The sequence below is a fragment of the Drosophila albomicans genome, chromosome 3 (genome assembly GCF_009650485.2).
Source record: "Drosophila albomicans strain 15112-1751.03 chromosome 3, ASM965048v2, whole genome shotgun sequence".
Classification (NCBI taxonomy): domain Eukaryota; kingdom Metazoa; phylum Arthropoda; class Insecta; order Diptera; family Drosophilidae; genus Drosophila; species Drosophila albomicans.
The window spans coordinates 30,318,555-30,337,631 of NC_047629.2; the positions used below are offsets into that span (position 1 = coordinate 30,318,555).

Consider the following 19,077-nt stretch of genomic DNA (forward strand, 5'->3'; position numbering starts at 1 on the left):
AATGGCATTGGCACTACCCCTCCCCTCTTCCTTTCCCTTTCCCTTCGGCACTCTCTCGCTTCCTGTTGAGTGTCGTCGCAGTGCGCACTTGTATCTGAATCTGAATCCTGTATTCGTAGTATCTGCAACTGTTTGTAATCACAACTACATACAAACATTGTCGCAGTTTTTATTTTGGTCAATTTTACGTGAACCGAAGGGAGATTTGTATGTTGTGTGCTGTCAACATTAGAACTCAATTTAAATGACAACGCGTAAACAAATAATTGTCCTTTTCGGCACACACACACACACATACACGCAGGCACACAGGATCCGAAGCGTCCCTTAGCTCGAGTGCGCCTCAAAAAGTTCACTCGCACGGTAGTAAGTTATTCAAATATTGAGTTTTTAACTCGCTGCCAACAACCACCAAGGACACTAAGAGGCCCACCCCCCGCCTCACCGTAGAGATGAAGGCAGAGCATGTGCGCAGGGTCGCAGATGATGAACCTGGAAGTGGGCTGAACTGACTGAACCTGGGCATCAAGTGCGTTTACTGCTGCTGCTGCGTCTGCCCGAAAAAAAAGCAAATTTCATTTGGATGTCGTCGCATCCCTTTGTTTGAGTTTCTACTCCTAAATATATTTGATTTGTTTACCATGCCCTGAAGCCGATGCTGAAGCCGAAGCTGAAATCTTAAGCCGCATGTAAATGCGTTAAATTAAATTTCAAATGCTTGTACTTTTCACAGCAGCAGCGACAGACATGCAGGACAGTAGACAATTGAATGAATGTTTTTGCTTGAGAGTTGCTTGCGTAAAACCATGACGAAAACATTTTATTTACCGGATGAGGCTAAAGACCTAATGCGATTACGCCAATGAAGCTTTTGATGGATTTCGAATGGCAAATCGAAAAGGAAGCAAATATAAATACAAATACGAAACTTGAGAGCCATGTGCTGCCCATCACATTGAGAAGAAGTTTGATTCAATCACTTGCCAGCCAAGTTTTCCCTCTTGATGTGAAAGTTAACCCCTCATTATATCAATGCCTATTTATATTGCGTTCAATATTGTTGATTTTGGACACTGATAGTCCGTTGTTGGTCGTGGCACGTGTTCACACTTCAAGTGTCGCGGTTCGCAGACACGTGCAAATGTTTTGTAATTTCGTCATCAATGTCCTGCAAATATTTGCTGTCAAATTGATAATATCATCTCACCATTATCATATAGCCTATGCCTCTATTTTCTTTTCATTTGTCGCCATGTCGCCCAAAATTCAGTTCAGCGCAATTGAGGCTTCCACTTTGATCTAACAAATTGATTTACACTAACGATTATTTAATGAAATTCCGGCGGCAAATTGCAATCGCGTTGTCCTGGCAGGAAGTGTGAATTACCCAACACCCGTTAACCGACGCACGTTCGACACGTGCCACACCAGAAGTTATTAGGTGTCTCTCTCTTTCTGTGCAACTTTACATGCCACTCGTTTATGCTGAGCTTCTTGTTATTGTGTTTTTACACACTCTAGCATTTTTTACACTCTTTTCAAGTGGTTGCACTTTCAGAGTTTGGATGGAGAAGGATTCTCCTTTTTATTAGAAACTGAATTCCTGTTAATAAAGTTTCAGTTGCCGAAAAATTTATTACATAAAGTTTGTTTTCAAAAACATACATTTTTTGCAGTCATCTTTCATTGACATTGCCTTTGGCAACATTACTATTTTTTTGCGTTTCATTCTGTTTTGTCATTTCTATTTTTATCATCGTGTGTATGTCACTCTATTCGCATTAACACCCACGTTCGTATTTTGACACTTTCATACATTCACAATTTTATCCAATTATGCTATAAATAGCATTGCGAAACTCTGAACGGAAAAAGGCAATAACAATTTTCCATATTTCACTGGAAGTGTAATATATTTTAATACATGTTTTTTTTAAAGTAATTTTTAGGATTAGTTATATTTACTAATTTATGTACTATATTTTGTATTTCTTTAGATTTTAAGTTTTAATTAATATTTAGATATTTAAAACTAGGAAAGGGAAACAGTGCGGTACTAATTCTTAAATATACCAAATTAATATTCCACAAAAATATTAAAATTAAACCCTAGGCTATATTTGGTATTTTGATAGATTAGATTAAAATATTAGATTAAAATTATACCAGATTATCAGCCAAAGAAACTATAAATCGATCGCAGAATAGGATCGCATAAAAGTTAGCTTCAAATTTTAGCTTCAAATTTACGATTGTTACTCGATTCTTAACGATCTGCGGGGCGGAAGAAGGAGTGGCAAAATTTAAGTAAAACTTCATCTGCTTGCAAGTGCTGTAGAAAACTTATGTTTCTATCTCTTATAGTCTTTGGGATCGAGGTGTTCTTACTAACTGCGGGACAGACGCACATGGCATCAACGACTGTTGATGCTGATCAAGAATATATGTACATATATTTCATAGGGTTAGCAATGCTTACTTCTGCCTGTTATATACATTGCCTGTAGGCACAAAGTTATAATACCGTTCTACCCTATGGGTAGCGGGTATAAAAAAGACTACATATTTTATGATAATAAACTTAATTTACTTAAAACTATAGTATTATACACAGATATTTTAAATTGAAAAATAATCTATAATAGACCTTATAATTTAAATAAGAAATGGAAAAATATTATTCTACATATATGCTTTGTATTCTTATGAAATTCATCTGAAAATAAAGTTATATGTAACTGTATTTATGATTAATATATACATATGTATACATAAGATGATGTATAATAATATGAAATAAATATAAATATGCAGGATAAATTTCTACTTGCAAAATTTGCTTCATAATCTAGATTTAACTCATGAAATATTACCATTTTATTTTTTAAAATTAAAAAATTGCAGTTGGTAAAAAGCAACTAAAATAATTTACATAATAGGTTAAAAAATATTTATTTATGGTGATTAGAATAAATTAGTTATACAATTTAAAGTTGAAACTACAATTGTGTATCGAAGGATATTAAAAATATACAATAAACCAATTAATCAAAATTTACTTTTTTTTGCAATATATTCTTTCCACGCTATAAAAATATCCATTCTACCCTAACAGCAGTCGATTCTTCCGAACAAAATTATCTTTCATAAGGCATGCACAAAACAAATAAGTTGAATGCCTTCTTCTTTGACTCTTACTCTCAATCCCGTCGTCAGTCAAAACAAATAAATGATTATCTGTGGCTGGATGCGAAAGCCAAAGGATCATTGCCAACTATTAACAACTGTCGAAATAATCACGCCCCACAAATTAAACGTTTAGCAGCAGAGAGCGAGAAAAGTCATAAAAAGTCTACGGCAAAGAGAGCGATGGGACAACGAGTCGTATGATTTTATCGTGGCATACGGACAAGTGACAATCATCCTACTTAATTGAATTCTTCACTGCATAATAAATCAACTTAATGCGATCCAAGTGTGCCTGCGAGCATGCAAAGCAATCCACACGAAAACTCAAGCCCTTTCCCCGTTTACCGAGGCAGCGGGCAGGAGGCGCAAATCCTTTGGCTTATTTGGCGGAACGTGCGGTTTAGGCGGCAACGTTGCTGCACTCACACACACACACAGAGACACACACACACACGTATTCGCACACTGGCAAATAAACAACAATAACACAGTGCAATCAAAAGTACCACGCGCCCACTCCAAATGAATTGAATCTATGGGAATGGTTGTAATTTCCACACTTGTGCTGACACATTCAAAGGGCTTTGGGTTTTTATTTATGAATTGAGAAATTGACATCCTGTGTGCAGTTCGAGTCCTTGCTGAGGGGTGGGTTGTTGTGCTGCCTCGATTTTTATTGCCGCCAAACAAGAGGCTTAAGCGGCACCAGAATCATCATCATCATCATCTTCGTCCTCAAATGAACAAATGAATGAAATGAGTCTCGAAACAGGCTGCCACTTGCTGCTGCAGCAACTTCCCTTCACCTCCTCCTTGTTCCGAGCAAAGCGGATAAATCGAGCGTAAAATATTCCAGCTTGGACTCCTTTGTTATGCTTTGCCACTTGTTTTGCCTGCGCAGGCAGGTTGAAGCGATTTGTAGCCCAGAAATTGAGCCAAACTCTGAGCTCCGCTGAGCTGTGGTTGATGTGGATGTGGAGTTGTCGACTACCAACTGCAGCCTGCTGTGATTTTTCCCATTCGAGGGTTGATTCCTGATGCCGCCACTGATGCCCATCAAATTGAGCGTCACTCAAGTATTCAAGTGTGTGTTGCTGTTTTTTTCTCTGCATATACTTCAAAGATTTAATAATGACATAAGAAGAGCTGCCATTAAACCTGACCGACAACAACAATGCCGAGCATATCCTTGTATCCATTGAAGTGCATGTTTGCCTTTGCGATTTAGCTGCCAGCCAAGCAGGTGCTACGCAAAAGCAAAAGGAAAGAAAAGGACCTGGGCTGCAAATTAGTGCAGCCGAAGGAAGACATTGTCTCAGTCTTGCCTTGACAACAACCAATTTTATAGTGGCTTCCAGTCTCCAGTCAAAGCAATTCGAGTGTCAAATCTTTTATTTGCCTTTTGCAGATTTCGCAATAAAAATGTATATTGTCAAAGGCGTTCAACGTTTAACGTTCGACGTTCATCGTTTGCCCAACTCCCAGCCAACATTCATCTCCTTTGCGTTGTCCTTTGGGCGGCCTGTTTGTTTGTGTGCAATAAATTTGCTGACAAAAGAAGGATTATTGCTGGATCATGCCGCTATTGCCGCTCACCGCTCACCGCTCACCGCACCCCGCTACCCCGCTGTTTACTTCCTCACTCCGCTTAGCAGGATGTGGTAGTTGGTTCACGATTCTCGATTCTCGATTCTGGTTCCTCTGACAGCGTGCATTCTTTGGCGTTATTGTTTGCGCATAAGTTAATTGTTCCCCTCAAAAAGCTTAAATGCATCGCATCCTTACGCTCAACTTGAGCTCCCCACACCACACCACAGCACAGCACCGCACACAACACAACCATGTCATACTCAATCCTAGTCTCAGTCCCAATCTCTGTGCCATGCTGTGCTTAAGCGATGATTAACCGTAGACTGACAGGGGCTGTCACAGAGCATGTGGGATATGGGTCGTTATCCTTAGCCGTAAGCTGTGAGTGCCTTTAAAAAAGTAAACTCTAAACTCTAAGCGAGCGCTGCTAGGGGCAACTGTAATTATACTTATGGCGGTAAGTGTACTCACGGAAATGATAACAAATTACCAATTCCACCAATCAGACCAACTTAATCGTTTGACTAATGCGCTACCAAAATGTTTTTTAACAAAAAATATTATTTTAATTTGTTTTTAATCAAATTATATTCTTATATAATCTACATTTATTGAATAATTAAGTATTCAATTTAATTTTGGCATTTGCTAAAACAAGTCTTATACTGAAATAACTTATTTAGGTTCAACTTATTTTCTATAATTGTTCTTTCTCTATTATACACAACATTCTTGAATTAATTGCACTAAAAAAATGTCTCAGAATGGATGTTTTCACGAAAGAAATATATTTGTAAGTATCTAAAAAAGATTAATAATTTATTTTTAAAATATAAATTGATTTAAATCAATCTCTTTTTCGAGGTAAATATGCACCTATGTTTTATTTTGCGACATAACGGGAATAAAATGTTTGTTTGATCACTTTTCAATTAATTATATTCATAATTTATGTTATTTTTCAATGTTCTTTGTACTAATATATTTATTTGCAGAAAAGGAATCTTAAAATCAATTGAAGATGATGCAAAATTCTTGCATATGGGTAATTCTCTGTCAGTGAAAACAAAACTAAAATTGTTTTAGGTGAAGGTTATTCTTAAAGCTTTGTATTAAAACTATATTTAGAGCTAAGATTGATTCTAGGAACTTGTTCTGTTTAACGATAAAATATCTAAATTCGTGAATTTTTTGGTTTGCGGACGATTTTCTTAATTTTTGCAATTATCTTAAAACAGAAAAAAATTCTCAAGTTCAACAATATATATTATTATTATTATTTTCTAAACGTTGTTGTTTAGAATAAATAATTTATAATTTGAATTCCAATAAAATAGGAGCGATTGCATACTTGTCTATAAAACAAGCAAAATTTAATTCACCATTTTTATACCCGCTACCCATTGGGTAGAAGGGTATTATAACTTTGTGCCGGCAGGAAATGTATGTAACAGGTAAAAGGAGGCATCTCCGACCCTATAAAGTATATATATTCTTAATCAGCGTCAACAGCCGAGACGATCTAGCCATGTCCGTTTGTCCGTTTGTCCGTCTGTGTGTCTGTCCGTCTGTCCGTATGAAACACTGGATCTCAGAGACTATAAGAGATAGAGCTATAATTTTCAACAGCATTTGTTATGTTTGCACGCAGATCAAGTTTGTTTCAAAAAAATCGAATAACAAGCGTAATTTTAAAGCTAGTGTTGCGAATTTTGGTATATACAATAAATACTATTGTAGTTATGATTCCTGAAAATTTGGTTGCGATCAGATAGAAATTGTCAAAGTTATGAAATACTTTTGTATGGCAAAAACGCTTACTTACTAGGGGTCTGAGTTGCTTTGGCTGACAATCTGGTGTTTTGTGCCGTCTATGGTATATTTTGAATGTGGTACTATATCGATATACTAAATATACCATTTGGTATATTTTTAGTATTTTAGCAGTATATTCCATATATTTTGAGAAAAATACCGCAAAATATATTTCTTTTATTCAAAATGGGTAGCGGGTATCTCACAGTCGAGTACACTCGACTGTAGCTTTCTTACTTGTTTTTAACTGATATCTATGTTTAGGCAATATTCTTTCCTATTTTAAGAGCTCAGAAAAAATTATTTGTTAGCTAACAACTATTTATCTTTAAGATTGAATTTATATTATGTGTACATTATTTATATTATAAAATAAAACGTACTCTTTGATGTTCCCATTATATTCTTTTTATCTTTAATCAGGCAACTCTATATACATATCATACGTTCTAATTAGGCATCGACCATAATAAGAACGTAAATAACTCGTTCTGAATATTGAATAATAAGAAAGGAATATATATTATATTAATTAAGAGAAGATATATATTAATTAAACAGTTGCTTCTCTCATAAATTGTCAAGTTGGAAGAAAAATAGATCTAACGAATGTAGACAATGTTTGTCCATAAAATGGAGTAAATAAATGAAGATCAATAACGTTTGAAAATCTGTAGTTTATTACTTTTGGTTGTGCTTCTTTGTTTGGTAGCAGAAATTCTGCAGAGTTGAGTTCGCTTCGATGTCCAACTGAGCTCGTAAAAAGACAAAGGAAATCCGCAATAAATTTACCACAACTAAATTGCACAACGGCAACCAGAACCCTAAACCCAATAAAGACTTTTGCACACACACACACACCCACCCACACACACACTCATACTCATACCTAGATGTGGATTTGTACAAAGGCGTTACCACGCCCATAAAGTTGGCTAAAAATCAGTGATTTGTAAGTGTGGCCAAGTGAGTTTTTGGCTGGCGAATGGGGCGGAGATTGAGATGGCTGAAAGAGAGCCAAAAGATGGGGAGGGGGGAGTGGGGGAATAGAAATGGGAAAAAGCAGAAGAAAATAGAATAATGAAAATCAAGCAAGGAGAATGAAACGATATCAATATTGTCCTGGCGCTCAAGCTGGAGGTGGGAGCTGCCAGCCATTATTGTTTAGCTTGTATATGAGTGTGTGTGTGTGTGTGTGTGTGAGTGTGCGGGAGAATGAAGATGTGAATGAATGTGTGTGTGTGTGTGTGAGCTGGCAACTTCCGCAAAACTGAAAACTAATTTGAACAAAGTACAACAAATAAAACTGACTACTGAATGTTTAATTTGAAAAGGGAAGACGCGAACAACAGCAGCAAGCAACAGCAACAACAGCAACAAGAACAACAATAACAGCAGCAGCAACAAAAACAGCAACAATAATAACAGCAGCAACAGCAGCAGCAACAATAACAACAGCAACAATAATGTCTAACAACTAAAGAACAAAAACAGCGAAAATGAAAAAGAGAAATAATGCACACACATACAGAAACTCACTCACACACAGTGGCATACAAAATACCCTCCCAATTGTGTTAAGGATGTTGCGAAAATGGCGCATTGGCGTCGAGCAAGAGCAGAAAGAGGGACGCAAAGGGGAAAGGCGAGAGGAGGCTGTGCTGTGCTGAAATGAGAACGAGCAACGAGCCCGACATACGGTTAGAAAAACATTCGCACATAAAAATGCTAACATTTGAACGAGAGCGTATATCAGCACATACACATACACACGTACACCTTGCTCTCTTTCTCTCGCTCAGTTGCTAGCTGAGTATGTGTGTGTGTGTGTGTGTGCGGCTGACATAATGAAACATTATTAAGAGCCACGACGTCAACGCAGCCAGCAAAAGGTATCTAAATTTGTGAAAATGTTGCTCGACAGCCACTGCGGGGGGATCGGTGAGCAGAGGGGGGGAGAGATGCCATGAGTTTTGGCTTCTGTCGTCGCGTCGTCGTCGTTGCCAATTTGAGTCCCGTTTGCATTACACAATAGTAGCTGCGACAGCGACAGCGACAGAGGGAAGAAGCGAGGCGTGCAGAGGAAAACACAAATATCACATTTACAGCAAGCAGCACTCCACCATTTTATGTTATTACGTAGTCTGTGCGTATGTGTGTGTGTGTGTGTGTGCCCCTGTGGGGGGAGGGAGGTGTGCAGTTGGTCGTAGATTGGTTTACAATCTCAGTCATCCCCTGAAGAGAGCAGCTCACAACATATCGCCGTCACTCTCGCACGCACGCAACAACAGCGGGGATGCTGCCTGACGTGCGCCGATGCTGACGTTGGCGTCGACGCAGACGCCGACTGCGCTGCTGCTGCCATTGCTGCGGCGTCGGACTAACGACGACGACGACGACGACGTCGGCAGTAGAATCACAGTTATTCGAGATACGAAAACATAGCAGCGGCGACAAAAGCTCATGGAAGCGACAGCGGCAGCGGTTTCGATAAATAAATGTTTGAGTTATGTAGAAAAACATTTCGGGCGAGAAGATTTTCGTTTTCGTTGCGATTCAGTTAACATTTGGCAAAAGGATTCCGCCTAAAACAGACAAACCGACGGATGCCGCGACACAACTCAAAACTTAATCGCTTAACACAAAGTTAAAGTTAAATGCAAATGCGAATGCGAATGCGGAAACGTAAAACGAAACGATAACGATCGATTACGATAACGCAAATTGAAACAAAACTAATCGCGGAGTTAATGCAATGTGCTAGAATTGTGAAATCAATTTAAATGAATTACAAGTAAAGTGAATCAGTTTCTGAGCTAAAGTCAAACAAGTGTTGCGTCCTCTATCTCACTTAGTTAAGCAATTTCATCGATATACATAAATAAAGTACAAGTTTAAAGACAGATCTCACCAAGTTATATCAGCAAATAATGCATACAACAACGGATCCCATTCATGCGCTGCACGATGGCGACTCTCAGTCTCCGCCGCTGCACAAGAGCCAACGTGGCGCCGGCATCACTTCCTCCCGTGCTGCCGCTGCCGCTGCGGTGGCCGATGAAATGTCCATGATCTGTGATGACAGCGACTTTGAGCCGTCGGCCGCCGGCGGCAGCAGCGGTGACAACAGCAGCGGCACCAACAACGGCAGCGGAGCAGCCGGCGGTCCTCTGGTGAAGCCGCCGTATTCCTACATTGCTCTCATCACCATGGCCATACTGCAGTCGCCGCACAAGAAACTAACACTCAGTGGAATATGTGATTTTATTATGTCCCGGTAAGTGGGGTTAAACATAATCCGTAATCACCTCTATGATGGTTACTCATTATATCATATATAGTTTTCGAATATGCAAGACTTTTCCTTATCATCTTTTGAAAAACACAAAGAATTTGACTCTCAAGTCGAAACTAAGCAAATTTCATAAATTCTAATTCTCGGAATTCCAAATATTTTTAATAGATATACATATTTTTTTAAATTATTGAATATTATGTGATAGAATTAAAATAAATTATATGTTAAACGGATTATAAATATTTAAAGTTTATTTATTAGGAAGAGGAATAAATTTTCTAGAGCTCACTTTTTCTAATACAATAAGACAACTAAATTGAATTATTGTTGATGTTTTATTTTTTACATTCTTCTTTGAATATCAATATTGAATTTCATTAATTGCAAATAATACGTCCATATACGTTACGTATATAGGACAAACACATTTACATAGTATGCAGTTAATTCTCATACCAATTTAAAAAAATCACTTATTTTTAGATAAAAACAAGTATTGAATTATTTGCTGAGTGATCTGGAATATCAATAAGGAAAACAATTATTAAACAATTATCTGAAAATATATGTATAAGACATACATGCCTGTAAAGTAATCGTTATCATTACAAGTTATACAAACGATTTACTTATTAAATTAAATATTAAAGTTTATGGCGAATAAAAATAGAGTAAATATTTATAAACTTGGAAGGTATTTTATTATACATTTTCTGTGTAATTTAGGTGTTTTCAATATCAATAGACTTAGAAGACCGCCTATCTCTCGTTCTTTCCAGCTTTCCAAGAAAACCTAATTTCTACCCAAAACTAATGAGAAGTTCTTCTATCGTTTGCAGTTTCCCGTACTACAAAGACAAGTTTCCCGCTTGGCAAAACTCCATTCGCCACAACCTCAGTCTGAACGACTGTTTCATCAAAGTTCCACGCGAGCCGGGCAACCCGGGAAAAGGCAACTTCTGGACGCTGGATCCTCTGGCCGAGGACATGTTCGACAACGGAAGCTTCCTGCGTCGCCGGAAACGCTACAAACGAGCGCCGGCAATACAGCGCTTCTCGTTTCCCGCCGTCTTTGGCACGCTGTCGCCATTCTGGATACGGAAACCGGTGCCGTTGGTGCCGGTGCACTTCAATGTGCCCAACTTCAATGGAAGCCGCGACTTCGATGTGATGCACACGCCCAGCGATGTGTTCGACACGGCGCTGCGTGTGGACAAGAAATTCAACTTCTTCGCCAATGCTGAGGCATCGTTCTATCAGAACAACAGCGATAAGTTCGATCGCCTCGCGTTCATCAATCGCCGAGCTGAAGTGGCGGATGCACTGCCTCACAGCAGTAGTGGAGGAGGAGGAGGTGGAGGTGGAGCTGGCAGCGTGACCAGCGATGCGAGCAGAGCCAGCAAGTACAAGAATCCCTATGTGTTTGATGTGTCCGCTGCTGCCACCGGATTAGGAGCAGCTGATTATCCCGAGCGAGGCAACTATGCGGATCTCAATGTGTACAACGATGATGTGGATGCCGATGCGGATGACGCGTCGTGCGACAAGATCGATGTGGAGAGTGCCAACGAGCATGAGCAGGACTCACACATATCGGATTCCGTTGACTCGGTGTGCACGAATCCCACGAATCGTCCAGAGACAAACAGCGCACGCGATCCCGATGCACGCGATGAGCTCCCGGAGCGCACCTCTCCCTACGTGCTGCTCTTCGATCATCATGCCGAGGCGTCCAACAGCTCGTTAGCCATTACGTCCAGTCCCAAGACGCTGACTCCGACTCCAACTCCGTTGCAAGCGCACTCGCATCGATCGCTGAGCCGGACGACGCTTCTGCACATGGACAACGATCCGGCGACGCTGCGTTGCGCCCGACAGACGAGTGCCAAGGACTTTCGCATCGAGACACTGATCGGTCATGGGCACAGCGATGGGGCGACCAGTGACTAGGATTAGGCTTGAAATTTCACTGATTGATTTAGTCGCTTAGTCTTAGGCATTAGTGTTAGTCATCGGCTTGTGTATATTCCCGTGATCTAAGCACACAATTTTAACTACTATAACTTCTTCTTTACGTTGTAAACTCTAGTTGTACGCGATATGCATCTCATTACGCCCCCACCCCCTCATTCATGTAGTGATTATCCCTGGGATGTATATTCGATGCCAATACGAAAGTTTTAATGCGACCAAGAAAAACGCTCTCCACTTGAAATGTATATTAAGCACGATATAAAAACATATATTTAAACTAAATTACGTTTAAACCTGAGTGTAACATCCAGTAAGAACAACAACAAAGACATATATCAAACAATTACATATTTATAGCATACTTTTAAAGCGAATTCTATAGAGTTACCATATACATATATATAGCATACATATATGTGCATGTACTATATACATATACCGATCGTCTGTCTCTGAGTGTCTGTAATTATAATTGTATTGAGTATGGCAATGCGCGCAGCACATCAAAACACTATTAAATATAGTCTAGTCCTTAAGTGATTTGCTGATGTTATTGAAAATTTAATAAACCGTATAATTAGAAAACAAAATGCAGTTGATTTTTAATACAATCTAAAGAACAGTTAGGGAGAATAAATGATTTAATAAAGGAATATTCCAAAGCCATCATGATTTTAAAAATATAAATTAAAATTCAAAATATATTTTGACCGCTACCCACCTATGTCGAAATTTACTAAAGTTATATGCAATTAGAAATTTCGAAATTTAATTCTGAGTAATAACTGAGATAATAGCAATCAACATTGGTGTAAGGATTATATTGTATAAAAAGGCCTTTGGAGAATTTTATATTTCTTAATGTGTTATTGATATTTTGTATTTCTAAATGTTTTATTTTTAATTACTCTATTATATTTCATTGAAGCAGTTTACGAATACCGATAGGACATCATAATCAAGCTTTGTAGTTAAGCAAAATTACATAAGAGTCTTAGTAAACTTATTATCGCATTCACAGTCAGACTAGTTTTGTTTCCCGAAAATATAGTTTTGATTCATATCATCCTCTTACTCCTCTTTGTATTTTATATTTTATGATTAACCATATCCCTTACCCATACTTGTATGTAAGTTAAATTGTGAATTAACTAATTAACCAATTAATTAACTAAATTAAACTGTTTGTTCTATTTAACGTTGTACCTAAATAAAAGAACAAATTGGCCAGATTTAGTTTTGCTTGCAAAGCAATTTGTGCTTTTGTTGCTGATTTGTTATCATCTATTTTTGTTTTGCTTCACGCTCTCCTAGAACTCACAATCTCTTCCTCAATATACTATATATTGTATTTGTCTGTTATCTCATTACTGATTATTGTAAGCTCGCGTTCCCATTGTGAGCTTAGGCTTTGTGTTTATGAGTTAATTGAGTGTTTTATTCATTTTTGTTTTGGAAATTTATTCGCAGGTCTTACAAATAGTTTGTCAGCTTTATATTCCTGGTAAATATATAATAATTATGATACATATATGTATATACAATATAAACATTGTAGTCAAAAATTGTTTATTGACTCTTATTGAAAGGTAGATGATTCTTTAAAGTCGTTTCTTTCTAACAAAATTATTGGCTTTGTCGTTGGTCAAAACACTGCATATTTTTTTTTAGAGTGTCTGGCTGAGGAATTCTAATTTTATTAAGTTTTCCTGCAGTCCTATATATAAAATAACATTTACCCAAAGACTACTCAAAAAGGTTTATATATAATATATTTATATATTTGCTAGAGTATCTCGTTTATAGGAGAGGTAAGCTAAGTAATCTTCCCTACAATTACCATAATTGATCATTTAATAGAATAGAATTTCATATTTTATTGCCCCTCTACGATGAAGTCTAAATAGTTATTTGAATTAACCTAAAGTGTGTATATGGCTATCGAATAATAAGTTAAAAAAAAAAAACAGTCAACACATAATGAAGTAGCAAAATTATCAATTTCTGGGTAAATATTTAAATAAATGATCAATTTCAATTCAATTATATCAATAAGAAAATATACAAAATATATTATATAGTATATGTATATAGTATGTATAATACCTGCCTAACTGAGTCAATTCGCATGATTAATTTAAAACAGCATTTTAGACTTACTATTTAAAACAAATCCAAGCAATGTAGGCAACCATTCAGATTGAATTCAATCTTTAATTATATCCCTGAAAAGAAGGCAACATTTTAAAGCCAACAGCAGTCGTTAGTCGAGGCAACAGTTGAGTTGAGGCACTAATTAGGCATTAAGTTGGCCAACAATTAGCTCAGTCGAGACACTTGCAACAAGTCGACATTGCAACCCCAATTCCAAAGGCACCATTACAATGTTGCACAGAGTTCTCAGCTCATCTTAGCTCAGTTCAGCTCAGACTGACAGTTGGCGAACTGTCAAAAGGCGAAACGTCAGAAGCGGACAACTGTCAGAATTGGCGCATGCGCTGAATCGATGGCCAACAGCTGATTGTGGCTTTTCGGTTAGGATAAAAAAGGACGACATGTTGTGTATGCGCCAAAAGGAAAAGCTCGCGATACGCTTACCACCAAAAAAAAAGCTCAGCAACTCGCTGAGTCGGAGTCGCGAGACAAGTTTGCGAGTCGAGCCGAGTGGAGAGCAAGCAAGTGACTCTCTGGTCTACGTAGCGTTGTATTCCAGTGTGTGTTAAAACATTAAAAGCTAGGCTGGAAAAAGGACAACAGTTAAATAGAAGATACCAACACTATTGGTATCCAGCAGCGTCAGCGTTAGCGGTACGAAGCGATACGGATACGGAGCTGCAAACTCCATTTGGCATAATTCCCCACACACACACAATCGCACACACACACTCGGGAGAGAGTAAAAAGTCGATTTTTCACCAACATCAAGTTGTATATGTGCAAAGTTTCAATTGCTCGATATTAAATGCAATTGCACTTCACTAAAAAGTTCGATATACATAGTGGTTATACGGAGATAGATGTGCGCAGTGAAAAGAAAAGCATATCAAGATGTGCTCGATGTGTGTGAATCAATTATAGATTGCAATTCTCTGTTGTGTTCACAAATCGCAATCGCAATCTCAAATCACAAATGGCAAATAGCAAACGGCAAACGGGAATCGCAATCGCAAAGCTGAGCTCATCGCATAGAGCATAGAAAAGTTTTGTGCCCCCAAACAGTAGCAAAAACTTTCAACATTCAACCACCCCTCAGCAGCAGCAGCAGCAGCAGCTCCGCTTCGCCTTGCTTCCCTCACCCCCTCTCGAGTCGTGTCGTGTAGCCAGGTCTCAGCACTCTGCACTCAACACTCTCAGGTCCAGAGCTGGCCTGTTGTTTGGTGTGATGTTATGTTTATGGTAATGAGCAAAGTGATAATGCGTGTGACTAAACGCCTCAAAGGCTGTTGAAGCGATGCGCACTTGCCGGGGGCGGAGGACAGCCGAAGCCAAAGCCTTAGCCTTAACCTTATCCTCAGCCAAAACCAGAAGCAGCGCCTGTGACCAATAAAAAACCAAAAGCAAAACATCCAAGGAGAGACAACGAAAAAATAACGCATACGTCCAGTACAACGAGAGGCAGCAGCAAGGACGCTAAGGACGGCAGCAAAACGACAAGACCAACAACAGGAAGTACGACGACCAACATCAGGTCGACGAACAGGACGCGCACATGGCGAGCTGGAGCTGGAGCATATTGTGCGCAACGCTGCTGGCCGGCCTCACTCTGCTCACGGGTAAGCCTAGAGATCTCTCTCTGTCTCTGATCACGTATTGAACTCTGCTAATCCCTTTTTGATCTCCTTCGCTAGTGACGCACACGGTGCGCATTACCAATCTGCGGGTGCCGCACACCTACACACTCGAACGTGATAATGAGCCCGATCCTCTGGTGCTGGACTGCGAGTACGAAATGGCGCCGCGGGAGAAGGGCTTCGTCCTCAAGTGGCTCTTCAACAATCACTCCATCTATCAGTGGATACCCTCCGTAAAGGGTTTCGCCATGGTGAGTCATCGTCATCCGTCGTTGTCTTCGACTTCGTCATCCTCTCAGCACCGTCATATTATCCATCGTCACCCCATTTAGACAAAAGTCAAGAGTAGTCGGCAAAAAAAAAAGAAGAAAACAAGCAACACACACAACACAAAAATTAATTAACATAAAATTCGCTTTCTTCTCTTCTTCTTCTTCTTCTTCTTTGTTGTTGGTGCTGCCTTGTCATTAACTCTGTAGGGCTTCATGAAAGCAAAGATAGACACCAAAATATTCACCATGGAGGGCAGTCCCGGTGTTATATCGATAAAGAATCCCGACTGGAACATGACGGGGGAATACACTTGTGCCGTGCAAACCTTTGAGTCCACGGATAAGCGAAGTGCCCGCTTACAAATAATCGGTATGTGTGTGGGAGGGTTCTACAATTTACATGCTATACCTATTGTTTTTTATGCCATACGAACTTACACTCTACTCAATGGGGTATAGCTCTTATTAGTAGCACGTGCTTCAACTATCTCTTTAAATTGATCTTTTCTTTATAATTTTGTTTATCATTTATACCAAGAAATGTATTTTTGTGCATTGTTTAAAAGTCAGGGCTAATTTAAGGGAATTATATTAACACATAAATTTATATATATTCAATTTCAAAATTGTTTTACGAATGGTTATTTTGTAGTACGTTCTAATGGTAATATACAAACAAAAATTAAATCTTTATTTTCGTACAATGAAATCTATGAAGATTATAGCCAGTAATAGATTTAATAAAGGGTTCTATCTGATTAATTTTACCAAACAAAGATGTCCAACTTGTTCACTATACTTACCTTCAATTATTTCTGTATAGTATTAAATTCATACAATTTACTTCTAATGCTAAATCAGGAAATATATAGTTGATAAAACATATCTTAGGTTTTTGATAGAATATAAAGATTCTAAACATCTGATTTAAATTTTGTGTTATCCAGAACGAAGAGACTTGACAACTTATATCTTTCTTTAGATACATTTCTATAAGTTTCCATTCCAATTCCAAGTATATAGTGTTGTTAAGAAATGTTAGATAAAGACAAATCTATTTGATAAAACAATCTTAGATTCCTCTTTAATATAAACACTTTCAAAAATGTATTTAAAATTTGTGTCTGAATAACTTCCAGCATTCCTAAACTTATTTTTCTATAAGTTTCCATTCCAAACTACTTTGTATAGTGCAGTTGAGTAGTCGGCTTTGCCGGACTTGAGTTTCCTCACCTGTTTATGGCGTGAAGTTGTTTGCATAGGTGTTGGGTGGGTGTGTTGCCATATGTGGAGGGGGTGTGAGTGGATGACTGATGTGTGTTTGTGTGTATGTGTATGTGACTGTGTGTGTTTGTGGCACGTGCGACTCATATTTGCATGCGTGTCATGTGGCAGTCGTTGCGGTTATAAGCGACCAGCCAGCAGCCGCCTGTTGTTTTTGTTTTTATTTGTGTTTTGTTTTTTGTGTCCTTTACTCTTTGTTTTTTTTTTTTTTTTTTTGTTTGGTGTTGTCGCTCGTTCTTTTTTATGTTATTTCGAAAGTTTTGTTTTTATATTTTGTTTAGTTTGACACTTGATTAATTCTCACGGATTTGTTGTTGTTTTTTCCTCCTTTGCCCGCCTTCCCATTCCCATGGTCACATTTGATCCGCAAACAGTTCCTGAATCGGATTTCATGCTGGAGGCACGCATGGGTGGCGAACAGACCGATGTGGACATCATGTGCGCCGTGCAAAATGTTTTCCCTCAACCAGTTCTATCTGTCATGTAAGTGAAACTCACTCGTATTCATATTCGATTTGTAATTGATGAGATACCATTTGAAATATAGCTTCGATACACACATACTGGACTCGGTGCTCACGCAGTTGGATCAGAATCCGAGTGGTCTGTACAGCATGACAGTGCGAACGCGCATTCCTAGAGATCAACTCGAATCGCCCACACCGATAACATGTGCGTTTTTCCTGCTTGGCACAAACTATACCAAACGCAGGGAGACTATTTTCTATGGTAAGTAGAGGTAAGCTGGCAGCTGGCAGTTGGAACCACTTGAATGCCCCCCTCAATCATTCCATATTAATAATCTACTATTATCATATTGCAGATAAAGCCACAAATATACAACGCAAATGGACAACAGTCGCCGTAGTTATGTCGATCGCATCTTTAGCTTTAAGCAGTTAGTTTGGTAGTGTTTTTTGTAGGCTATGTACGTATTTGTTTTTATGTTCGTATAGAATGTTTACAATTCTTTATTTCTCATTTTTAAATAGAATTTTTAACGATAAACGTAATTTTTTGCGGTATTTTTAAAAAAGCGCTTATTTTGTAAATGCATGTAAATGTAAGAGAAAACGATAACAAACACAACAAACAACAGACAACACTTACACCCCCATAAATACAGACAGACAAACACTACTAAATAACAAACAGACACTTAAACAAGACTCTTCAAACACACACACACACACAACAAACATTCAAATCGAAGCTGAGAACAAACAAACAACAAGAACAACAAGAAACTAAAACAAATTATTGTATTCATATATATTTACCACATAAATAAATATATATATATATATAAATAGTTATATATGATGTATAGGTATAATTGAGTACAGAAACGCTAATAAAAAACGAAAACATTAAAAGTGCATTAAACGAATGTCTGCTCCACTTTTACTTTACTCCCACATTAAGTATACGCCTGGGTAAACAACCAAGTATTAGTGCTCTTTAATTCTGAAATAACTAAATGTGGAATTGCTTTGAATTTGGATATGACGACAGTCTTATTTCTGGATTCATTCGATTAATTAGTTGTGTGCATAGATTGTGCTAAAAATGGTAAAAAGTGATTAAATCCAGGTTGATGAGGAGTTTGAGAGCGAACACTTTTGCTTAATAAATATCGAAGGAAATATTTAATTTAGAAATTATGTAGAAAAAGTGTTTGGAGCTCTCAAATTCCTGTACAATTTAGGTGGATTAAAATTGAGAAGATTATCTGAAAAAAAGTGATTTGAATTCTCAAAATGTTGTATTAGGTGCAAGAAAACGTTTGTGCGATTTGATTTCCTCAAATTTATTGGCTGCCAACAGAATTTAATTATGTGTAATGAATAAATAACAGGTTCAG

At 38.0% G+C, this 19,077-nt stretch overlaps 2 protein-coding genes across 2 annotated transcripts; both read left to right on the top strand.

The window, feature by feature from the left end:
* Positions 1-9,059: 9,059 nt before the first annotated feature.
* LOC117568627 (fork head domain-containing protein FD3) lies at positions 9,060-12,432 on the top strand. The gene is made up of 2 exons (XM_034249418.2): positions 9,060-9,871; positions 10,732-12,432. The coding sequence occupies exons 1-2, from the start codon at positions 9,525-9,527 to the stop codon at positions 11,840-11,842; spliced, it is 1,458 nt and encodes a 485-aa protein (XP_034105309.1). The 5' UTR covers positions 9,060-9,524; the 3' UTR covers positions 11,843-12,432.
* Positions 12,433-14,128: 1,696 nt separating this feature from the next.
* Positions 14,129-18,523, top strand: LOC117568631 (uncharacterized). Its single transcript, XM_034249421.2, has 6 exons — positions 14,129-15,639; positions 15,715-15,908; positions 16,137-16,299; positions 17,588-17,696; positions 17,761-17,942; positions 18,037-18,523. The coding sequence occupies exons 1-6, from the start codon at positions 15,576-15,578 to the stop codon at positions 18,114-18,116; spliced, it is 792 nt and encodes a 263-aa protein (XP_034105312.1). The 5' UTR covers positions 14,129-15,575; the 3' UTR covers positions 18,117-18,523.
* The last annotated feature ends 554 nt before the right edge of the window (positions 18,524-19,077 follow it).

Bases quoted from the DNA above. Each gene is read 5' to 3' on its own strand.
- LOC117568631 (XM_034249421.2), top strand. From the start codon at position 15,576: ATGGCGAGCTGGAGCTGGAGCATATTGTGCGCAACGCTGCTGGCCGGC. The intron at 16,300-17,587 runs GTATGTGTGTGG...ATCCGCAAACAG, and splicing joins TGCCCGCTTACAAATAATCG to TTCCTGAATCGGATTTCATG. The intron at 17,697-17,760 runs GTAAGTGAAACT...TTTGAAATATAG, and splicing joins CAACCAGTTCTATCTGTCAT to CTTCGATACACACATACTGG.
- LOC117568627 (XM_034249418.2), top strand. From the start codon at position 9,525: ATGCATACAACAACGGATCCCATTCATGCGCTGCACGATGGCGACTCT. The intron at 9,872-10,731 runs GTAAGTGGGGTT...TATCGTTTGCAG, and splicing joins TGTGATTTTATTATGTCCCG to TTTCCCGTACTACAAAGACA.